At 35.2% G+C, this 25,858-nt stretch overlaps 1 protein-coding gene across 1 annotated transcript in view; it reads right to left on the reverse strand.

Annotated features, from left to right (window-relative positions):
- LOC114239868 (progestin and adipoQ receptor family member 4) overlaps positions 1 to 25,858 on the reverse strand; it is a 44,643-nt gene that overhangs the window by 15,979 nt on the left and 2,806 nt on the right. The window contains exon 2 of the mRNA XM_028170280.2: positions 13,520 to 13,738. Within this exon, the coding sequence (XP_028026081.2) occupies positions 13,520 to 13,738 (219 nt within the window). The remainder of the gene's footprint in view (positions 1 to 13,519; positions 13,739 to 25,858) is intronic.

Here is a 25,858-nt window from a genome sequence, read left to right on the forward strand (position 1 = left end):
CCGACTTGTCTCGGTTTAAGCAGACGAGGTTCGCCAATGGAAACCCTCATAAGATGTACGGAGCTCCAAAATCAGCTTAATCATGCCGACGTTCCAATATATTACAATGAATAGTTCTGTACTAGACATACTGACATCATGTATCTTCAGGTTCAACTTTAAAGGTAGCGACTAAGTGAAATAAATTGTACGACGAAGTGAAATAAATTTGAAATTACGCAGATGATGTTAGCGCTTTCATAAAAAAACAGAAAGTATTAATTTCCATATATTTGTATTATTATGTTAGCAATAAAAATGCACAAACAATGTCACTTTTTTTTTTAAACAGGGTTCACAAATCAAAGTGTAAGAGCTCTTCGATGAAGTTCCAATAAAGGCGCGAGTATTTTTCAGGAGTCTTGTCGCCACTTGTGCCCCTCGTTCAGGTTTGCTAATTCCGTGTCAATAACACTTCTTCATTTGTTGATTTCCGTCGAGGAAATTCAATAGGAAATGGTTATTTTCGTTTTTTGTCGTTTTAAGGGATTCAGTGTTTGATAATATGTTTGCGGGAATTAATGTTTGATTTTGATTTCCTTACTTTGCTATTTAATAAAGTTCGGTAGTAATTTTAAAATAATTTTCATTTCGGATGAGGATCGACTTACAAAGATCACAAACGCCTATCCTGGGCCTACTACTACCATCCTAAAAGTGTATATTCTCAGTTAGAAAGTATACTACGCTGTATCCATAATAGTCTATTCAAATTTTTTAGCCACCAAATTACATAATTACATATAAGCCATAAAACGCACGACAGCAAAGGTGGTAGGACTCTTCTGAGTCCGCGCGGGTAGGTATAACTACCCTGCCTGTTTCTGCCGTGAAGCAGCAATGCGTTTCGGTTTGAAGGGTGGGGCAGTCGTTGTAACTATACTGAGACCTTAGAACTTATATCTTAAGGTGGGTGACACATTTACGTTGTAGATGTCTACGAGCTCCAGTAACCACTTAACATCAGGTGGGCCGTGAGCTCGTCCACCCATCTAAGCAATAAAAGAATTAAAAAAATTCTAAGGGTAAACGTGGTGTAAGGTGGATGATTCTAAAATTCCTGATCACTTCAGACGCACCTACTGATTATAATCGCTATTGACTAATGCCGTCTCGTAAGCAAAATGCTATTTGTAGATTGCATACCATCAGCAACTAATGTGCAGAAGAAAGTTGTTACAAAAACGAAAACTGTTGTTCAAGCTTCGGAAACTAGGTCGAATGACGTAGTGTTTCTATTTATAAAGGAAAAAAATTGCAAACTTTAATTTGCACAATGCTTATTTAAAAATTCACGCGTTGTGTTCCATTTAAAATACTGTAGTACCTATATAATACTATGTACCTGACGAATACCCTATTGTTCTATTGCCGTATTTCTGTCCGTTTTTTAGGACATCTCTTAATTTGGGAGAATGGAAATGACACAAATAATTGTTATACACGTAATTATTCCGATATTGTTAACGCGAAAGAGTTTGTTGATTTGTGCTTCATTCATACAGCAATGTAGTTTTCATTTCCATGCTTTTGTTTCTGAAAATTTTGCGCGTGAGAGAAACATAGGCTTGGAGTAATTTTACCCCATGAAATAAACTTGGTTTCTATTGTTTTATTAATTTAGTTTAGTGGATTATTCTAATATTAATATGACGATAAGAATCAAAAAGTCAGTAGTGAGAAGAATGTGAATTCCGTCGTGATTATGAATTGGCATAAGATCCAAAATTTAAAATATTAGTAAATTTCACACAATTTATTTATAGGTCTTTCCCGTCATTAAAGAATCGTTTATTAATATTATTATTAAATTAATATTAATGCATGCATGTAAGCCGTGACCGAATTCATTATGACAATATATCCACAAAAATACATCTATACTAATATTATAAAGAGGAAAGATTTGTTTGTTTGTTTGTTTCGAATAGGCTCCGAAACTACTGGACCGATTTGAAAAATTATTTTTCCATTAAAAGCCGATATTGTCCCTGATGAACATAGGCTACTTTTTTTTTTTTTTTTTTTTTTTTTTTTTTTTTTTTTTTTTTTTTTTTTTTTTTTTTTTTTTTTTTTTTTTTTTTTTTTTTTTTCTGTATTTTAATGTTTCCGAAGCGAAGCGAGGGCGGGTCGCTAGTTTTAAATAAAAGATAAGTATTTTAAACTTAAAACAAAACATATTATTATATGATTGGCTGTATGTGCTGGCAACAAAACCAAATATCCCACAAATAATTTACCGCTTCGTTAGCTATAAGTGAAAATATTATTAAAATGGCCCGACCTTGTACTCGTGTGGGTTCACCCAATCTCCTCAAAGATGCATTACAAGCTCGTGGAAATAAACGTTTTCACGGCCATTGATTTTGAATGTTTGGTTTTTCGAATCGAGATTCTTGAAGGTGTTTCCTTACATTGGCGTTACGTAAATGCGTAAATGTGTTTTGCAAACGTTTTCTCATTCGATAGGAACAAGTAAATAGCCAGAATTATTAAAAAAGATAGAGTATTATTACTAGTATTACGGTCAATGAGTAAAAGCTGTGGCAAAATGGTTGAAAACTAGGTTATTATTGTACTAGATTAATTATTTTCAATATAATAATATAATATATATGGCAGGACTGTTCATTCCTACGATTATCTAATTTTGTTTTTTCAAGTTTATTTTTTCTCTATGCCATAAACGTAGCTTTGAATTTGACTATTCTCTTGAGTGTGTCCCGTAAACTAAAAATAAGGTTTTAAGGATCTGTTCTTGTTGATGGTCAGAACGATAGACACTAAAGTTGAGGGGCACTTTAGGGTCGATTGTGTTCGAAGGAAATTTAAACGCCACACAACACCACTTGGCTTCTGACCTAGCGATAGCGTGCCTCTCCATTTTAGGATTAGGAGAAGGCTCATTTAACTAGTTTAATAAGTAGGTGACTAGCTTTTACGCGCAGCTTACGTCAATATACAGAAAATATTCTTCCTCTATAATAATATAATGAAATGCACCCCTTATGTTCTACCACCCTGACAGCCTGTAACCAACCAAACTGACCGAAAGGGTTTGAAACGTTATAATTTTACAAAATCTGAGTTATAAGCATTTATCTACAATTTTTTTTTATTGCCCTTGTAGGCAGACGAGCATACGGCCCACCTGATGGTGAGTGGTTAACGTCGCCCATGGACTTCAGCAATGCCAGGGGCAGAGCCAAGCCGTTGCTTACCGTTGAATACTATCCACAAGCCGCGTTTGAAGAAGGATATACAAAACGTAAAATGAACCAAAGCGCTATGACATATTCTTTATATTTCAACTTTACATACATTTCCTTTATATTCTAACACTTTATATTTCTGTCTACGTTTCGCGAATATCCGTTAAGATTTAATTTTCGAAATCCAGTCCGTAGTACCGTAATGCTTTACTGGTCTTTATATGTTTAATCTTCTTAGTTAAAACTAAGTCGACAAAACAATTCAAATACAAATCTATAAACCGCAAATTTGAAGAAAACAGAGAGTTTGGATATTTCAGTGTCGCCAGCTTTGAAAACGACATCAATAAGATCTGCCTTGAAAATTATAACTTTATACTCGTATAAAGACTTATATTTACTAAGTAGCTTAGGATTTGCAGTATTAACCAACAGAGTTACAAGGTAAGTCCGTTTTCTTACACGCATACTGATTTACAGAAACTTATCGATTGTTCTTGAAGTAAAATGTATTATATTTTTCACGAAACTTCACACATTCGTTATTCTAGTTATCATTCCTTCGCCTGCCTAAGTGTTTGCTTAGAAAAATTGATACCCAGCTGCTGAATTTGTATATAGACATCGTCGCTTCGTTTGATACGGGTGAGCATTTTATCTTATTAATTCATAAACAATGTTATTAAAATGACGATACTACTACATAATACTATGAAAATTCATAATAACATTTAATGTTTTGTTAAGCTTCGAGTTAATCCGGCGTGGTTTTCATGCTCATTTCGTGTTTCATAGCGTATGCCCTTTGATGGCGCTAATTATGAGGAGTCGACCAAATTTCTAAAATTTACGGCTCTGTGAATTTAAACTTTACTGCCACGCCAAACTGAATAATTTAAAAGTGCTTACTAATTAGAAGATTTATTTTATAATTAAAATAATTCTAGGGATTACTATTTACTTTATTGATAAAATAACTTATTTGTGGACTTGCTTTAGATATTATTAATGAACAGAAGCTCAATGTTATTGAATAACATTCGCAGTCATTTTTTAACTGTATAAATGGGTCTACGAACGGCCCATCTGGTGTTAAGTAGTTACCGGAGCCCATAGACATCAACAATGTAAAGCCACTACTTACTTTGAGACATGGATTCTAAGTCTCAGTTTTATAGTACAACGGTTGCCACAACCTTCAAACGTATTTCTGCATCACGGTAGAAATAGGCAGGGTACCTACCCGTGCGGGCTCACAACACGCCCTACCACCAGTAATTAAGAAATTTGAATTTAGCGGGTTTGATTTATATTACACGATGTTATTCCTTCATCGCGGAAGTCGTTCGTGAACCACATATGATAAGTACGTATTTCATTAGAAAAAATTGTACCTACATGCGGGATTCGAACACCGGCACGGTCGAATCGCTCGATACGAATGTACCAGGCGTCATATCTTTTAGGCCACGATGACTTCTTTTTTTTTTTCTATGTTCTGTCTATTTATTTCAAGTACCAAGAAATGATTACTAAATGCGTCTCTTGTAAATAAATCGGATTAGGATAACAATTTTTTAAATTATAAATAAACAGATTTCAATTAAACGCGTACTCTGAAAACAAAGGAAAGTTGTCGTCAGCAAAACGTGTAATTAAACGAAGTGACTACTGTGATACTTTGGAGATCAAAGCGATGCGAAATCGAGCCTACGACATTCCTCCAGAATACATGACCTACATGCTGGCGATGCTCCACTGACATTTATGAACTTTACTTAGGGACAGCACTGGTGTAAGCAAAAGCTTTGTAGCTCTATTGGATGCGCTTAAAGGGAAATTGGCGTAGATATTAGTATGAGACCAACTATTGTTTGCTAGTTAAAAATCGAAGACGAAAAGTAAATGTGACAGTTTTTTACTTATTACTGATATTTTTACTTCGAGTAGAGTATGCTATAGTAGTCATTTGAAGCAGTCGATTGAGACCAAGAGATTGTGTTGCGTAGTTCGAATATTAAGTCACAAACGGTGCGGTATTTTAGGTGTCATTTTTAGGATCCCGAAAAACTTTATTAATTTATTTTTAAATTCGATTCAACATCCTAAACTCCACAGAATAAGATCGTTAATCACCAAATAAGACAGACAAGAAATTTATAAGCCCCCGTTCTTTACTAATGACTGATATGTGGTAAATAAATACAGTTTTATTTAAGTAGTGGTTGCAAAAGTTTCATATGTTAGTCCATTGATCAACTTGCACAATTTGTAGACTGACATTTTAGTAACACCAAGGACACCGAGCAAGGTAACCCTTTGGTTGTTCTCGTGCTACTGGCGTTCATTAGATACGGTTGACTTTGACTTTATAGTTATTGCGTAAAACCAACTTTTTTGGTTGTTAAATATACAGCTGTAATTAATACAAAAGTTTCAACGTCATGTTTAAACAATCCGAAAGTTTGTCACTTTGATATTGAGAAGTTAAAATTAACAACCTTCTCGGGGTGCATTGTTTATGAGAACAACGGCTCTTCTGAGACAATATACATTTGTATGTGTACGCACAAGAAATATGTACATACTTGTTTGACTTCCGTAGCTGTACACAAGGTTTACTTCTATTATATCTATTAACTAGCTGACCCGGCAGACTTCGTAGTGGCTCAATCGATAAATAAAAGACCTAAACTTTTGTATAAAATAAACTTAAAACAAACAAAAGGAATCCGTCCAACGGGGGACACATCAAAGGAAAAACAAAATTGTTATTTTTATTTAATTCCGAGTATTTTCATATTTATTTAAACCTTCTCAGGACTTCCACAAATAATTCAAGACCAAAATTAGCCAATTTGGTCAAGCCGTTCTTGAGTTTTAGCGAGACTAACGAACAGCAATTCATTTTTATATATAGAGACTAATTAGTTTACTATTTTAACCTTATTGACTATAACAGGGATATAGTGCTAAATTTGACCTGAAGAATATTCATAGTAGTAGTTCTGCCTTTATATTCGAGAGCATCACTGTCAGACACTACCTCATCATCAACCGGCAGTAACAGTATCCCCTCAATGTTTTGCTGCTTAAATGTCTCCGTGATTGACATATATACGAGAATATGGCTTCCAGTAACAACTTAACTACAGATGAGCTATGACCTCGTCTGCGCATCTAAAGTAAAAAAGGAAATTATGTAACAAATTACGTTAATAATAACTTAATTACTAACGTTGTTTTCCAACAGGCTTGAACAAGGAATCGATTAGTAGACGCTGAAATACCAACTTCATCCAGGACGGAGGAAGCACGCGATATAGAGTGAACATATAACATTTTCATAAGATTTTAGATCCATTCCTCGCACGCTCATCGTACGAGGCACGAACTGTCCCGATCGCCGCTCACATAAATCATCCCTAACGCGTCAAACGAAATAAACTTTTGATCAAAATTTTTACCTGCATTTTATGCTTCAATTTGGGATTGATTTGAATTTATTCATGATGCCCATGTTTGTTTTTCATTTTTATGTTTGATACTTAAAACCTCGTGCGTGTCCTCTTACATTGCTTCGTATTTACCATTAGCTAAAGTTTTATAAAGAACCTACAAAAATATAATTACATTTTACTTTCATGACGATATCTTTGTTATATGATAGATGATCCGAACGCTTCTTCAAGTAGTATAGATTTTCTGAGCGTCCCACATTTATTGTGATTTCTAAAATGATGGATGAACGAAACTGTCGGTGTCACAGAGGGAAGCCTGCGAGAAGATTAAATAGCTATAGAGTTATTATTTGTTTACGCACTGTTGAAAGATTTTTATTGAGCAGGTATAAAAAAAATAATGTTGTTAGCTGATTGGGGCAAGAATCTAAGCATGGCCTTATCATTCATATACTCGTATGTTATTCAAGAGATCGAAAGTTTGAGCCTGGACAATGGAAATGTAACACTACCTATCTATATTGTATTGTATTGTATTGTAACGTTAAAACTGAGTATGTGCATATGTATGTTTTGGAAGACGCACAGTTCCGTAGTTAAGAGGTTTTGAGGTCACGACTGAAACACAAAAAAAAACAATAAACTTCATAATTTAAAGTATATAATGTAGCACTTTAATAAATGTTTGCACTGAAATTGATTCGCGATATTCAATTTTGATGGTCTTGATCTATTAATGAGCTGGCGTAAAACGATTATAGATCAAGGTACCGGGACGTCTGATCGCCGATATAAATATCCGACGTTAAGGTTAAGGGTTGCGAACATAATTTGTATTATTTTTCAACCTTTTTTTATCCCTCATACTTTCTCTGATGGACATAGGCCTATCCTAAAGTTTGCCACAGTAACATAACAGGCCATACCCGCAACCTTTAACAGGTCGTCAGTTCACCTCGTGGGTATTTTTTGTAAGGACTTAGTGAAATGGATGTGTCTATTGGAATTAATTATCAACCAACCTAATATCAAGGTATGTATGGGCGCAAATGCCACTAATGACAATACCCGCCGGTGATTACATTCCCGATCCTGCGGACCGAATGGTAAACAGTTGTCGTCGCCCAAAACACGTCATTTCGGATCCTCCCGATCCACTAACGGTGCTTTTAGGTACCCCAAGCACCAGTCATCGTTCTCGTCGAGCCCTTCGCCGCAAGCGACGGCGAGTAAACCCATAGACATAGCCCACTGAGTTTCTCGCCGGATCTTCACAGTGAGTCGCGTTTCCGATCCGGTGGTAGATTCTGCGAAGCACTGCTCTTGCTAGGGCCAGTGTTAGCAACACACCCGGTTTGAGCCCCGTGAGCTCATCTACACGTCAAGGAGAAGCTGATATAGCCTCCCAAGGCTATAAGGCATAGGTAGGATAAAAAAAAAGTCGATTAAGAGACAATTTCTTACGCAGGTGTAGAATGTGTATTGCTGCTGGAGGTGGTAGCTTTGAAAACCTTTTGTGAATTTTAAAAATAAATTTTCACATTATCATCTATGTTTTAACCACTTCTTACTTGAAACTTTTTTTAAACAACCTCGATATGTTTTGGTTAATTTCTAGCATTCTCTATCGTTAATTAGCCTTAAGAATGATAAAATTGTCAAAATAATTTTTTTTTGTAAGACCAAACGAATTTAAGAATTTTCCACCTCGCTGTCTTTAAAGGCCAATTTTAGCCAAAGTAGCCCGTTAAGCACTATTTTTTTTGATTATGAAAGCTGAGAGTCTAGCGCATTTTCGAAAGTCAATTAGAGATTATTTAATCACCTGCTTAGATTTTTAATTTAAAATTGAAAATGTAAGTCTTATTCACCGACCATAAATTTATCTCTTTACACCAAAATTTTTACAACTTCCAAAAAAGTTACGAAGCTGATTATTTTACGCATAAAAGAACAACTCGTAGAAAACTAATTGCAAAAAAAAAGTTTCGCAGTCTTCAAATTAAAAAAAATAATTTTTAAGTTGGCCAGTTCGAAAAATCTCGAAAAATTTGAAAAAATTCATAACTCCTAAACTATCAATAATCGCGGAAAATACATGGGAGTGATTCGGATACCCCACGACACGACGACCCTAAATTTTTTTTAGACGTCAATGTTCGGGCCAACCTGTATATAACAGGCAGGGTGGTGGTACCTGCCCGTGCGGACTCACAAGAGGTCCTACCACCAGTTTGCAGTAGGAAGCGGCTTCGCTGTGCCCATTGGTGATCATTGTCATAACACTGATGTCAATGGGCGACTGTGACTACTAACTATCAGGTGAGTCGTATGCCCTACCAACCATGGAAATAAAAAACTAATTATAAGTAAGTACAGACTTGATACAGATTCAGTTTAAGTGCCAGGCTGGCTGAAAACAAAAATAACGTTAGGCTCTTTGTATTTTCAGCAAAATATTTCTGCGGAATCTAAGCATTTGTTTGTTCCCTCATTGTTATTCATGAGTTTTGTTACAGAGAGTAAGAGTATAAGAAAACAAATCATATTCTTTTCACGATGTCACTCCAGGGGCCTGAATTTGTATAGAGCGAACTGCAATATTCTAAAACAAAATATTTTCGCGGGCAGCAAGATAATAAAAGAAAACACGTTTATTTTTCTAAAAAATTATGTGTAGAGCAGAGGCAGGCCTCAGTAACGGCTGACAAAACAGACTAATAGTGATTATTTCACGTAATGAAAGTGACGAGGGCGGATATTTCGGGGCTTCTTTCATTAAAACGTAGTTTTCTTCTGCTGTTGTTTTATTTTTAACTAACGACCCGCCCTTACTTCGCTTCGGAATCATGAAATTTTATTATTAACTAGCGACCCGCCCTCGCTTCGCTTCGGAATTATTAAATTTTATTATTAATAGCTTAGTCTCGCGATGTTATTGTCGTACCGCGGGTGACGCCGCGGGGAGAAGCTATTCTAAAAAAAGTAGCCTAAGTTACTCCTTATATTATCAGCTACTTATCGGTGAAAGTCTCATCAAAATCGGTCCAGCCGTTCCAGAGATTAGCCGGAACAAACAGACAGGCAGACAAAGAGACAGACAAAAAGTAAAAAATATATATTTTGTTATATGTACTGTGGTATACATACTTACGCATTTAGTAAAAAATGGTTATTTTATTATTACAAACAGACACTCCAATTTTATTGATTTGTATAGATTAGGTAATGCTATAACTGTCTACCATTTAACGGATTTGGTTTCATTGCTATGTTGTCCGAATTGGTACTGTCCGCCCTGACTATTTCTGCCGCGAGGAATTGAGACGCATCCGGTACGAAAGAATAGGAAGGCCATTATTTTGGTGTCTTCTTCTGTTCTTTCTGCATAATCTTTTTCTGCATAATCAGATCAGATCAGAGGCTCTTAGAAACGTCTTCCTGTTTCAAAATGATAGTCCACTTGGAATTTATCGGTAGTAAAATTTTACCTTTTTTTATTGCCCGAGCAGGCAGACGAGCATACAGCCCACCTGATGACAAGTGGTTACCGTCGCTCATGGACGTCAGCAATGCCAGGGATAGAACCAAGCTGCTGCCTACCGCTTAGGCTAAACCTAACATTTATCGGTACTAAACCTTGCTTACAAGATTTTTTTTATGAAATACTACCTAACTGGTACAATCTAACATAATTCTAGAATACACTTAACACAAAAAAAATGCATGGCGTTTTCTTCTTCGAACAAAATTTCATTAGGTGTTCTTAATCTTAAAAAAAATTATATGGCTTTTGAGAACAAGTTTCAAAATACCGATTAAAATTTTTGGACAACACACATTTATTCTGAAATCATTACTTTCTAAGTTATTGCTTCATTTACAATAAGTCTTTTTATATAACGTACATGATAATATTGGAAAGATATGCTCTTAAAATGCTAGTAAACATTTTAGTATCCCAACAATGCCTTGCCGTGAGCTATTGTAAGTGCACCCTCTCATTGCAAGCTGAGGTTTATATGCAGTGACGTCACTTACACGTCTATAAAACAGCAGAGCTCAAAATTATAGACGTCTCGTAAACCATATTATGTATTTGAAAATCTAGGTGGGTATATAAAAATTACATAAATCAATATATTTTTTAATATTTCGAGTATTTCTCATGTTTCGACTTGACACATCTCATATAAAATAGGTATTACTATTATTAAATTGGAATTAGGTTAGTATTGGTTTTATATTTTTGGTATATAAAAGTAGGTATAATATTTTCTGAATATCTTGTCTATATTGTCAAATAAATGAAAGTCTTTATGTAGTTAATTGTGGTATATTGTGTTTACGAGAAAGAAAGTGCATTTCATTTTAAAAGTATGTTAATCTCAAAAATTATATTTCCAATCACTTGAATTAAGAACGATGAAATAAAATTAAATTTTAATTGACCAAAATTTAAATACAAATACATACATGTGGTCATTGCATTAGAACAAGTACTATTTGAAAAAAAAAATTGTGTCCCATTTTTTTTTTTGCTTAGGTGGGTGGACGATCTCACAGCCCACCTGGTGTTAAGTGGTTACTGGAGCCCATAGACATCCACAACGTAAATGCACCATCCACCTTGAGATATAAGTTCTATGGTCTCAAGTATAGTTACAACGGCTGCCCCACCCTTCAAACTGAAACGCATTACTGCTTCACAGCAGAAATAGGCAGGGTGGTAGTACCCATCCGCGCGGACTCACAAGAGGTCCTACCACCAGTAATTACGCAAATTATGATTTTGCGGGTTTCATTTTTATTACACGATCCGAAACCAAATTAACTTTAAGGTTTTACTAATAGTAATGAGTTTTAAAAATATATGCATGTTCTTTCAAGTATACGTATTCATTTTGTTGATCCCGTTCAATACATGGGCTCATATCCGATCATAAACTAAATGTGATTTGAAAATGCCAACATTTGTTAGTCGAAATGACGAAACGCGACAGTAACAAATGTTTTACGAGTGAAACCCTCGTTAAAACCGTCATTTGTTTTGCCTAAATTCAGTTACTTAAATGTATTAAGCAGGCTACCTCCTCGCCTCGGACAACTCCCAGCTCTTTTAATCACCGATTACAACGGATAGCAAACATTGTGTTATTTCTATAACATAAATTATACTTTAGTAAATTGTTTAAATAATTCGGTTTATACTGTTATTTATTATATTTTAAGAATGTAAGTGATGTCGTAGAAATATGATAATAAATTTTCTACACTTTTAACGGTGCTTTTAGGCACCACAAGCACCGGTCACCGTCCTCGTCGAACCCGTCGCTTGCGACGAACGGCTCGACGAGCGAATTAACCCATAGACACAGCCCACTGAGTTTCTCGCCGGATCTTCTCAGTGGGTCGCGTTTCCGATCCGGTGGTAGATTCTGCGAAGCACTGCTCTTGCTAGGGTCAGTGTTAGCAACACTCCGGTTTGAGCCCCGTGGGCTTACCTACACACGTTAGGGTGAAACTGAAATAGCCTCTCGAGGCTATCAGCATAGGTAAGAAAAAAAAAAGTACACTTTTAATGCCTTCCTGTTACTTCATAACATTGTATCTAACTGCCGTGAGCTCTGCTGTGTGCTTAGTGCGAGTCTTTTAACGTTCTCGATAGCGTAAAAGTTAACTCAAATTTGCGTGCAGTTGGAACAGTGCCCTTAGGGGTAAACGTAGGCAAACGTTCCAACTCAACGCAATCGAGAACGTTAAGAAACTCGCACTAAGCACACTGCTGATTTTCCACAATGAATTTTAATTTTGCTACGCATTGCATAAGCTGAACTAATGCGATTGCGTGCCTCGTTACCAGTCTTTAGAAGCTTTTAGCTTTTAGAATATTCACACTTATCGGACAGATTGGAGATATTTATTTATAATATAAATTGTAAGGTCCCAAGGTCCACATTTAATTTTTGTATTTGAGATTTGAACACCTTCTAAAATGACCATACTTTTTATTGGGATAATCTTGTTTTGTGATATTTTTCCTCACTAAGGTTCCCTTAATTTTGCTATCAACACTGTAGGAGGAATACTACATACAACGCACACAACAATAACATCTCGGTCGGACGGTCGAGCACAAAAGTTGTAAAATATTCTAAACGTCAATAATATTATTATAATGAAAATAATAGAAACTAAACAGTAAAATTAGTTTAATTTTCTCATAGACTGTAATGATTCAATATACTTTCTTCTATATTTCATAACGTTTTGTCGTGCCTTTGCAAGCCAGAGCGCCATTCAAAATTATTTATAATTAGAGTACCTATATGATCTCATGGCAACCTGGTGTTCAAGTGATTACCGGAATCCATAGGCATTCTTCTTCTCAGTATTAGTATTACGGCTGTATCACTCTTCAAACTAAAACACATTACTACTTCGGGCCAGAAATAGGCAATAATTTACTCGTGTGGGCTTCTAGATGCTCTGGTTATTACTGGTGGTGACTAGTATTAATGCAATCTATAATTTCAAGGGGTTTGATTTTTATTGCACTGTGTTTTATTCCTTCGTCGTGGAAGTCATTACTGGATCATGTCTCAGATACATATTTCATTAGAACAAATGGTACCTGCCTACGCTATTGAACACCGGCACGGTCGCATCAGTCGATATGAATGCACCGGGTTTCTTATCCTTTAGGCTATGGCGACTTCAATTTATATGTCTTTATTGGAAAGTTTAATAGAATTTAAAAAAAAATGATTATATCTTAAAAACTGAAGTCAGATAAAGGTTACTCACCTATGCTCTGGCTGACCCAAATACCCAACATATCTAGTTGTAGTAGGCGATGGTAAAGGCTCTCTCCTCGAGCGTGGTTCATAAACAGATGGTACAAGAAGGAGCCGCACCAAGGCGCTAGAGCCCCGAGAAGATGGCAGAGAGATAGGAACCACGCACCGCCTCCACCCCAAGGCAGCAACCACGGAAGAACTGCCAGGATGTACAGCAAAGATATCCCTGAAAACAAATAAGAATATGTTATAAACTTTTTATATTTATTTTTCTTACCTTGTCTTCGGTAAAAAACTGAACCAGGGTGCCGAGGATTAATTGCAGTAGGCAGGTTATAGTAAAAAAAATACATGCTTATCATATTTTCATTACGATGAAGGAACAATTATTTCGTAAAAATTAAAACCAAAAAATAATAACTTTGCGTATTCACTTTAGATAGAAGCTATCGAGCCTTCAACCTTATCTACATATCAAGTTAAGTGTCGACATTTTTTTTTATTGTTTAGATGGGTAGACGAGCTCACAGCCCACCTGGTGTTAAGTGCATACAATGTGTTTCTGCTAAATAATAGCAGAATAATGTTTTTTGTCCTCATTAGGATTAATGCAAAACTTCGTCAAATAAAAGCATTTTTAAATTATTACTTTTCTATTCCAACCCTCTTGATATTAAGTGGATACCGAAGTTTATAAACATTAACTTACTGGTGTTAGGACCTCTTGTGAGTACGCGCGAGTGGGTACCACCATCCTGCCTATTTCTGCCGTGAAGCAGTAATGCGTTTCGGTTTAAAGGGTGGGGCAGCCGCTGTAAGTATACTACGAGTAGAGACCTTAGAGGTTATATCTCAAGTTGGGTGGCGCATTTACGTTGTGGATGTCTATGGGCTCCAGTAACCACTTAACACCAGGTGTGCTGTGAGCTCATCCACTCATCAAAGCGAGAAAAAAAAAATGAGAAAAAAAAAAACTATCTGAGATTGATATTTTTTTGTTTAGTTACGACAGTCCGTAGGAAAATATTTTTAATTTATTCATCAAACAACATACGAATATCCATCGTCCGATATTTATTTCAGCCCTTAATAAAAAAAGAATCCTGTTTTCATAAATGATGTGCTAGGAATGTGTTTGGATAGTGGCCTTTTATGGTACTCGTAATAAAATATTTGGGGCGGGTGGATCGTGAGTAACCGCAGTCACGACTTTCCAATGCGCTTCCAAAATATTTCTACAGTATGATTTGTATATTAATGATTAAATGGGTAAGAAATAAACTAACAGAAATAAAACAAAAACAAATTGTTTGAAAACACAAGGCGGGTACAGGGGACACAACACCGGAAATACTGTTTGAAATATGTAAATACTGCTGAGTTTCAGCAACCCCATAGTGTTGTACGGAATACATGCAGAGTATGAAGGAGCCCATAGAGCCACGTTTTGCTTCCGAATATAGCTAATTAATTAATAACGTAAAGTCGTAAGAAAGAGGTATACCTACGTATCTCATAACATAAAATAGCTAGTTTCGGAAAAAATATTACCATGTAGCAACTCTCATTTTCTTTTGATTTTTAGCCAGATTACTATCACATAGCATCCTATAACTTACGTGGAAAAATAATGTGTGGAAGTCGACCTCGGATGCCCTTCACGGATAAGAAAATTATAGAAACACTACGTGGCTTAGTTAGCTTTGGTCTATACGACCTCACATATTCCATTGTGCACTTCTATATTGGTCCTTCTCCTCCTGGGTGTTGAGAAGATACATCCTTAACGGATTTAACAGTAGGTAGTTGAACAATAATACGACGCGATTAAATTTTAAATTAGATATTCCTCGTGGATGAACAGAGGTCTGTATTGATCTAACAAACTTTCTTGATGAACGAATAAAGTTCTAAGCAAATTTAATGTAAATAGGTTTTGTCTTTTTATAGTTTTTAAGAACTATTAATATGAACGATCAACAAGTAAGCAATTTAATGAATTTTAAATTACATTTGAATTCGAATAAATTATAATAAATAAATATTTATGTTGCATTCAATAGTAAAATAAATATTGAGCTGCTAGTAAAAAATTCGAATAAATTTACATTGCAGTACCTCTGCGGCGTCGGCTGCAAATTTATATTTCATAAATTGACTAACAAAATTTTACGCTTACATTAATTTACGGAAAAGTCTCAGCTCGACTCATTGGTATTGCCCGAGTTTTATGTGGTAATTATGCTAAGTTATTGCCCATTCAGCATTTACCATTTCAGCATATCCATTTTTATATATTATCTTTTTGAAGGGAACTCTATCATTGATTTTATTTCAGTATAAATAATTTTGAATGATTTCAGGACAAAGGATAGGTGAATTCCGTCAGCGCGTTTTATGTGTACGTTTCTCTGATATAGCTACCGCAAACATGTTCATATTAGCCCGGAATTCTAACTATTGTCTATACTAATATTATAAAGAGGAAAGATTTGTTTGTTTGTTTGTTTCGAATAGGCTCCGAAACTACTGGACCGATTTGAAAAATTCTTTTTCCATTAGAAGCCGACATTGTCCCTGATGAACATAGGCTACTTTTTTAAATTTTTTTTTAATTTTAGTTTTTTGGTTTCATGTGTGTTTTAATGTTTCCGAAGCGAAGCGAGGGCGGGTCGCTAGTAAGATTATAATGTAACGAACTTAAACTTTCTTCCTGAATAAATTGTTTGGCTACAAATTGAGCGACCCAATTACAATTAATGATGATACTTTAGAATTGTTAGGTACCTCTAGAATAAGATTTATGCTTTATATCAAATTTTAGCCTGTTGAAAGTCCTAGATTATTTTGTATTTCAGTATATATGGTAAAATCCGTATTTCACTTCTATCGCGCTCATGTGGCAAGGTGGGTGGCGGCATTAATGTGCTATGCACTTCAATATTTAGGACCAAGTGAGGTCACGAGCTCATCTACTCCACTATCATAAAAGACAGCCCGCTACCGTTGAATAGACAATTAATCTAAGCACTTTGCTAACGAAACGACTTTTGGGAAGTAGCGTTACAAGAAAGTACTAATGGCGCGCTGCCAGAATGAGAATGTCTCTGGTCGAAAAAATCTTGTTCCAATAATCCTGCTATCCTATTATTCCCATTTGCCCTACATAGTCGGCTCAAGTACGAAAACACGTTTCATGATAACAATAACAAAACGCTGTCGGTGAATTCATCGTATTAAGTTCGTTACTTGAATTTTGACAAAAACCCTTGATCGTCTTCTCTGTGTGATGATTTTACTGTTTACATAGAAAAGGTTCGCGATTCTCCATGCTACGTACTTACGGAGTTAAAGTCAGAAAGAAATAAAAGAACCGATGTTAAATTCAAATTAGAAAATTTTTTATAAACGGTTAAAAGATAAAATTACATTCAATTATGACAACAAACAACAATAACTTTCTATTGAAAATATGAATTTCTACAAATAAAATTGTACATACACAAATGTTTTTATCACTCACGGATAATCAGAAACTGAAATAATGAATTGGCTTGTGTTATTACAAATTTTTTCGCCCTTAAAATACGTAGCTTTTTTTGACAAGCTTGCGAAATGATTATTCGTCATTATTAAAATTATAAATTCATTTACACTATTGGCTTGATATCACCATAGAACTTCACAGGGTTAATATTGAAAATGGCTGTTCTACTTGTTGCCATTCATCTTGGTGCTGTCCATGGACAGCAGAGACTCACTATCACGCGAAAAGCCTCCTTGTTTTTCTTTAGTCTTTAAAATGTGGTTTCACTGTTACATCACCGTTCTAAAATGTAAATCAGTATTTAACTTAAGTCATTAGATACAGCAATCTTCATCTAACAGTTCACAAGTTTTTTTGTTTTTGTTTTCGTCTTGAGTCGTCATTACAATCATAAATACGAAAAGTTCATGATTAATCGATTTCGGTAAACGAAACAAACGGCTCCTCCCCATTATGGACTGTTTTTAAAACTTTTTTGAAGACGCCCATGTCACAACGTTGCACAGGAATTCGGTTTAGAGCGAGATGAAACGCGGTATAAAGTTTCCCGGAAGTTCATTGAAAACCGCCACGTTCACCGCGACACTGCGATGTAAAATGCCTCAAGCCTGCTTGAACAGCCTACCCACGGTGGATGCGTTACCTACCAAACTATGTACACACATTGTATTTAAACTTATTTTATTTTTATTTAAATTATTATATAAATTTGATCACAATTTATTATTATGTAGAGTGAAGCATTGGACATTTAAGTGTGTACGTATTTTATCTTAACGATAGGAAATTCTAGTTTACATTAAACTTGCGACATTGTTATGTACGAATAGGTGTACCCATGAAAATAATTCAGAATCAAAAGATGTTTTCGAGACATTCGATTTTCAGATTTTTTTAATAGAAATAGCTGTGTGAGTGTAAATTACGTAAAAAAATTTCCTGAGGCACCCTAGCCTGTGGCATCCTATAAGCCCCTGTACGTAATATAATATGTACAAGGTGTAGATTTTAACGCAATCGTTATTGTGGTCGCACAGGTATTACGTCGATTTTTCGATTATCGACATATGAGACGGTTTTCGTTTGTAGGTGATCGATTGGTTGTGGATTAAAGTTCACAATTCGAGTACCGGCATTATCATAGTAAGCTTGACGTTTCCCATATCGATATCGTCATACGGTTATCGTTCAATTTTTATTTTCATATATTAGTGAGTTAATCTTGGTAATTATTGAAATTATTCCTAATTGCGGGCACGCTAGAAATATATTTCACCATTTGCTGAAGACATTTAATTTAGTCCGTCGGTGGGTTACCCTAACTTTACTTAGGTGCTTTATCCATTTGAACGCAGCAGATTAATATGATTAAATAAGTAATTAGCAATTAAAACTATCTATTATAACTAATATGTCGCCCATTGAACCAGATCAATCTGTTACCTGTTTGATCTGGTCAGGTCAGACCAGTGCAGGTTTTATTAGAACTGTCTACGTAATGGTTCTTTTTTTACTTTAGTAAAAACTGAAAGAAACGCAACTGCCCGCAGATATTTAAATGCCTCGTGGACGGAAGCCTTAACTGTTGACGATGCGGTCGAGGTGTACAAAAGTCCTAATTGCCACCGTTTCGCAGCTCTGTGACTAAACGTACTTTTTGGGTGAACGAAGCCGCAGGAACAATGCTACGTAATTACAGGCCTTTGTCATAAAAACCGGTATTAACTTTTAAGGATTCAGGCTGATTGTGCTTGGCGACGGTCGTGAAACATTTTCCTTGCTGACGTAACACATTTTAGATTGGATTTTAAAGTAAAACCATTCAAAAATGTAAAATCATATTTATCTCAGTAATCGTGGTTGAAAATTTTGTATTATGATATTTATGACGTAACAGATATGCTGCAGGAAAGTCGTGTCCAATGGTACGGCCACATAAACCGCAGGCATCCAGACTACACCGAAATTAGATGCTTCTACGTACCAAGTCGAAGATCCTGCGGTAGGCCCAAAAAACGCTGATTAGATGTGATAAATGCGAGTATGGAGAAGAATAACCCCACCCCCACACGGAAGGATGCCGTAGACCGGGCAAAGCGGAGGAGTTTAAAGCAGGAAAGCGGACCCTATACCTTATATAGCGGGCATTATACCGGGAAAACGCTAGGAAGAAGGAAAAGACAATATAATTACAAATAGCGAATTCGATTGAAAAGTTAATTTGCATTGTTCTTTAACAAATATATCGATTATCCATGTCCCTGACACTGCACATTCATTATGTTCATAACCAGTACTTAATATTTTCTGCACCTGCTCTGTAACATTAAATAATTGTATCTGAGTCACGTAGCTGCTAATTACGTACAAACAATAGAAGTAGTAATATACAATATACATATATGACAAAGAACAAGTCGACAAGTTAGTCTGAATTTTAATTATCATTTTTAAAGTAATTCGAAACATTTTTAAAAAAGGGTTCTGATTATTTTTGAGCTAATTTATGTGTGTTTTAACAAACACATAATTATCATTATATATCTTTTTGTGCTGTACATTTGTTTTTTACACATTTCAAACCACCAATTTTTATTATAAAATCACAAATCATTGCAGTTGTAATATGACTCACTGACACAATCAACCCCTTGTTTGCTTGAAAGTACAAAGCAACAAAAGGGCTTGCGTGCTAAGCACCCTCTGAGATTAGGTACCTACATCCAGTACAAAATAATATGAAATAGTACTTTTAAAATTCAAGACATAATAAATTTTAAAGTAGTAAAGAAGATAATTTTTTTTTATTTTCATCAATAAAATTTTCATTTCAATTTGTCATTTTTCAATCATCATATATTTTAATTACTTGCATCTAAATCTCTTCGGTGTAAATTAAAGGTCAGCTTCTACGGACGTTCCTTAAGACGGATCGTTCTCTATTAATCACGTTTTTCTTGATTCAAGGAAAAATCGGGAAACTCAACTTCGAAAACTAGGACCAATTAAACATTTCCACAATCAATATTGAATACCATTAAATTTTACTTTAATAATTGCATATCTATACTAATATTATAAAGAGAAAAAATTTGATTGTTTGTTTGCATTGAATAGGCTCCGAAGCTACTGAACCGATTTGTAAAATTCTTTCACTTTTGGGAAGCTACACTATCCTCGGATGACATAAGCTTTATGATATTTTCTAAAAAAATTAGGGATCCTCACTAAAACTCCAATAATGTAACCCAAGATGTAAAAAAAATACCTAAAATTTATATCGCGTTCTATATCACGTGCGCTGCGAAAACTATTGATGATAGAATAAAATAATGTACTACGACTTTGCAGAACACATTATTTACAAAAAGTGTCGCGACAGCATCTTTATGTCTAACTATTGTACTCGTAGTTATGCCACAATAAGTGTTATTTAATTTTTAAAAATAAAACAACGTCAAATATCGTTTACAAGGAAGCTCTTGTTCAATGGATTCAATGGCTTTTGTTTTGTATGTATGACATTTTTACGAAAATTAAAAAAGAAATTACTAAATACTTATAAAAAATAAAAATAAATAAAAAATAGTAACAAAAAAATCATTTAAATAATAATATTCAAACTTTCTTTACAATTTTCTTTTGTTAGTAACCTGACGCAAATTGAAGGGTTAATACATGTGTATTATAATTTTTAATTTTGAATTTTTTCTTAAATACCCGAGCGAAGCCGGGGCGGGCCACTAGTAGTTTATAAAAAAATATCGATATACCCGTTCACATCTCTTTAAATATAACAAACAGAGTGCCTATTTTCTTAGTACACATTTTATGTGGCATTATAATGTAAATATTCGAAGAAGCTTTTAGTCTGACCGGCACCGCACTAGAATAATGCATCCCTTTAGTTATTAGGTCTTGGTAAAATTGGCCCTATTCTTTGAATTATAGAATAACATATACAGAGCTATAATACAAATTGTATAACGAAACAAAAAGTGAAAGATTTAGGTTCATAGAGCCAGGTTACATAAATAGTTAAAAGCTATTTTAAAGCCATACTTAAATATACAGGATCTACACATCTTATTCAGGGAGTTATGGTTTAAAGTTCGTAATATGCGCATTTGACCGAATTTCCGGTACTTCCTGAATGACTGTCGATAAATTGGAATCCCGTATTGGATGATAGGGAGCACTTGCTCTACACCGGAAGATTCTATAAATGAAACAATTTGCGACATTGACTAGGCTCACGTCTGTATTTAATAAACGTTCTCACTTGTATCATTTTTACATACATAAAGTAAAGTAAAACGATTGAATGTGAGGGTTACTTATAATTTGTCTTCCATTTGCATTGTATGGGCAGCTTGTTACAAATGGATGAGAAATAGTCTGACAAAAAAATAATAAAGTGTTTATTACTTTATTTAAGTAATTTATGTAATGTATTTTTTGTGCTAAGGCCGTTGTTTTAATTTATTTTTTCCTTGGTACATTGCGTCTTCCGTTTCAGTAGTAAAAGTTGATAATTGTCATAAACTTTGAAAATTAGCATATTAGCATATTATTATGACATATTTGGTGTCTCTATAGAGTAATGTCAACAAAATTGGTTCAATCCTAAAATAGCATGGCGTCATCGATGTTCAGCGCATTTAATATACATAAGTTAATTTAAAATTCCGAATGAACACGGATGGCATAGGGAGCTTTAGGCGAGCTTTCATGACCGACGCTGAATTATGCAGGAGGGTACGGAACGACGCCGGATTAAATAAGTTAATGCGCAGCGGTTTCCACTTGATGCTTCAATGTCAACCTTACATTTCTTAGAATAAGAATTGATTTTCATAACAGCTGCCTTTTGAAATCCGAATTCATTTATTATTGTTTATTATTTTCAAAGTATTACAATACTCATCATCATCAACATCATCATCAGCCTGTATCTCTCCATAGCTGGATGTAGGCCTCTCCCATAGTCCGCCACAATGAACGGTCCTCCGCCTTCCACATCCAATCTTCATCTTCAATCTTAAATCACACACTGAATTAAAAAAAAAATGTTTTTACTCAACACCACAGCTTTAGCTGAAGAATACAAATAGAGTCGAGTAATTGTAACGCTATTTTTAATTTTACAAATGATGACCATTCACTGAGGTCTCTAGAATGACAAATTATAACAAATTGTTGGTTTTTGTTAATTCATAATATTTTATGTAACAGCGCGTTAAATATCCTATATTTGCTATAACTTTACTTTAAGGCGTAAGCACTGAAGGGAGTTTTCGATGAAAGTTGGTTGTGTAACGTTGGCAAATGGCCAATATACCCCGTCAAATTGATCGTAGCACACCTGTGCTCAAGAAACGAAACCAACAACTTTTTTCACCAATAAAATCAATAATTCGTATATTTTAAACAGAAAAATACTAGTATACGAAATATAACTGAATTGTAATTTAATTCAAGACGATTCAAATCGTTATTTTATAGTATCGAATACCACAAGGTTCTGTGTTTCCATTAGTAAATTAACATTAAAGGTTACGGCATCAAAAGACCATTGAGCGTTGACCTGAAAAGGAACACCTATAGACTATTCGAAGATTGGTGTTACCAATATTACGTTTATTTACCTACAGAATGAAATGTATGAATGAATGAAAAGGTAATATATGTATATAACCTTTGGGTAATAAGATATTTTCCAATTCAATAATAAAATTATTTTATAAATTTCATATGTAGTTATGAATCATTATGATGATGGTTTTTTTCAGATAGGATATAAGATCCAGTATTATTTTATAAACAAAAGTGATTCTGCTATCAAAACGAATAAAGCACGAGCAAAGATCAAATGAACTTGGTAAAAATAGGTTTACGGCTGCGTAGTTAGTTAAAATGTTTTTTTTTTTCATTCTTTAATATAGCCATACAACCCATTAGGTTAAGTCGGCTAGTTAATAAAATGTTTAAAAGGTGTAAATTGAGCGCGGTAACACTACTACCTCTCCCAGGTTCTGTTTTAGGTGCGGATCGGTTGTTCAAGCGAGAGTGCTGCTACGCCAGTCCCACATGAGACACGCGGATATCCTGCGATGTTTCATCCCCAGACCCAAAAAGAAGAATTTTTTTGCATTTCAAAACATGTGTAATTTAAGCGAAAGTTAAAGGATATTTTATTGCCCTTGTAGGCAGACGAGCATACGGCCCACCTGATGGTGAGTGGTTACCGTGACTCATAGACTTCAGCAATGCCAGAGGCATAACCAAGCCTCTTCCTACCGCTTAATACTCTCCACAAGCCACGTTTGAAGAAGGACATGTCATAGCGCTCGGGAAACACCGTGGAGGGGAGTTCATTCCAAAGCTGGATGGTACGTGACTAAAAAGATCTCTGGAAATGCAGTGTGGATGACTGCGGTGGCTCCAGGTCGTATGGATGAACTCTACTCTGGTGGCGGGCGGTGCGATGGTAAAAACGAGATGATGGTATCATCTCGAACAATTGAGCAGTTTTAAAATTATATTTTTTAGGTTTCCGTAACAAAAACGGAACTGCTGACGGCTATTACTTATTTCCATTCATTCGTATTACCTTTACTTAATCCCTTAATTTAAAAAAAAAACCATTTTACGATCTAAAGTACTGTTTTGCATATTGAAATCACGCACGGATAGTCACCAATTTAACCTATAAGCAAGCAAGCGATGTATTCCGGCTTAAGATACAAGCAAACGTGCAAACTTACAGTGTGTCCTATTTCCCGTTCGTACATGTCATTATCCTGCCAATTTCAGACGCGATAGCCGTTACACAATAAATACAACTGAGATTCCAACCCCATAATCTCAAGGTAGGTAGCAATAATCACGTTGTGATGTTTTTCGGCTCCGGAATGAAGATATAGCTTAAATACATAAAAATGTATTACTCTCGGTATCGGGATCGAAATATTATTAGCTCTACATTGTTTTATAGGAGTTGCCATTGCATTGTTTATAGTATTGTTCTAATTCAAAGTTGGGTGCAGCGATTTTCAAATACCGTCGATCACAACAAAATCGTGTCACCTAAGTGATGCTTAGAGAAAGTTCAAGTAATTTTGTTTCGACTGAACCATTATTATGTTAAGGGCATACGGCTCGCCTTATGGGTGGCCTTCATAGCTTATTGACACGCCATGCCGTCGAATACTGATTATCAGTATCACTGATAATTACAACCCACAAACCGAGTGGATGTCTTCGGTATTAATGGAATACACATTAACATTAATGATCGGTTTTTATTGTAAATATATCACTTATTTTTAGAAGTTCCTTTCGCATGAAATTTTGTTTCCAGAAAGAATTAAAATTGTAGAGGTATACGAGAAAGGGTTGAAAAAAATTGATATTACTTGGTAGATCGACGGTCCGAATGTTGTTGTACGGAACTCGTATATATGCAAGCTTATCTTGAAAATGTCATAAGGGAGATTTAGGCATCTGTCAAATATCTTGTGTTGTATGATGGCTACCCGCCACAAAATTATTTACAAAATGTTTTGCAACACCTTTCCAAATTGAGTCTTGGAATGACTTATCTTCTTTTCTCCTTTATTCTATATTAAAATTTGCTATTGACTTTAAGTATGTGACTTTTGCTTAGCACTTTGACTTATCTTCATCACATCCGCAGACCAACAACCCACCATTGACCATCACCAGTCTGTTTTGTCAGATTCTGGGGTCGACCGTGGAATGTGAAGAGTAATGGAGCGAAGTGTCAGTTCTAAGCGAAAATCCTGCGATTTTTTCCTAATCCTGACAAATACTTTTACAGAACGTATATAAAAAAGAGGAAACATCTCACGCATCGCTTATTTGTATGCACACTTGTGTTCTTCGAAAATTCTTACGGGGTTAAGGCTTGGTCAATAAGAAAGCCGATCGAAAATGTACTTACGCTTTGAGATGCTGTGCTGGAAAAAAAATATAAACATTCCTTGAATGATAGATTTTGCCAATGTACGAAATACTGGTGATAGAACCTCTTGTGAGTCCGCACGGGTTGGTAACACCACCCCGCCTATTTCTGCCGTGAAGCAGTAATGCGTTTTGGTTTAAAGGGCGGGACCGCCATTGTAACTAGACTGAAACCTTAGAACGCATATGTCAAGGTGGGTGGCAGCATTTACGTTGTAAATGTCTATGGGCTCCAGTAACCATTTAACACTAGGTGAGCTGTGAGTTCGTCCACCCATCGAAGCAATAAAAAAAAATCTTGTGAGAACTGAATACTCAGGCGAAATTGTAGGCAATTTATCTCTAATATTTCGGTCATCTTTCCAGGAAAAAGACTGACAACCTAAAGAAGCACATGATCAAAAGATAAGATCGGAGAGAGAGATCCCGTAATGCATTAAACACATATAACAGTAAACAGGCACCAATGGTGCACAATAATTCGTCAGTTGGTACCATTTAATCCTCAGCAATAAGAAAACTAAGTTATATTTATATCATTTAATTATGAAATGGGATGTAAAAAGTCAGAGTGGCAGTGAATAATTTTTAAGAGTCTTCAAAACATGATCGAAAGACCTGTGTTTGTAGTATTTTGTACTATCGTAAGTTGTACCTAATGTATCGTGTTGAAAACAAAAAAATTACAGCATAGTGCCGAAAAATTGTATAAACATAAAGAGAACTATAACAAACAGAGAGTCAACATTTTAATGTAAGCGCTCTGAAGCTCTGAAGATGCCTTAAGAGTTGTTTGAAAACGTCAAGGTCAAT

The sequence above is a fragment of the Bombyx mandarina genome, chromosome 06 (assembly GCF_030267445.1).
Source record: "Bombyx mandarina strain Sakado chromosome 06, ASM3026744v2".
Taxonomy (NCBI): Eukaryota; Metazoa; Arthropoda; class Insecta; order Lepidoptera; family Bombycidae; genus Bombyx; species Bombyx mandarina.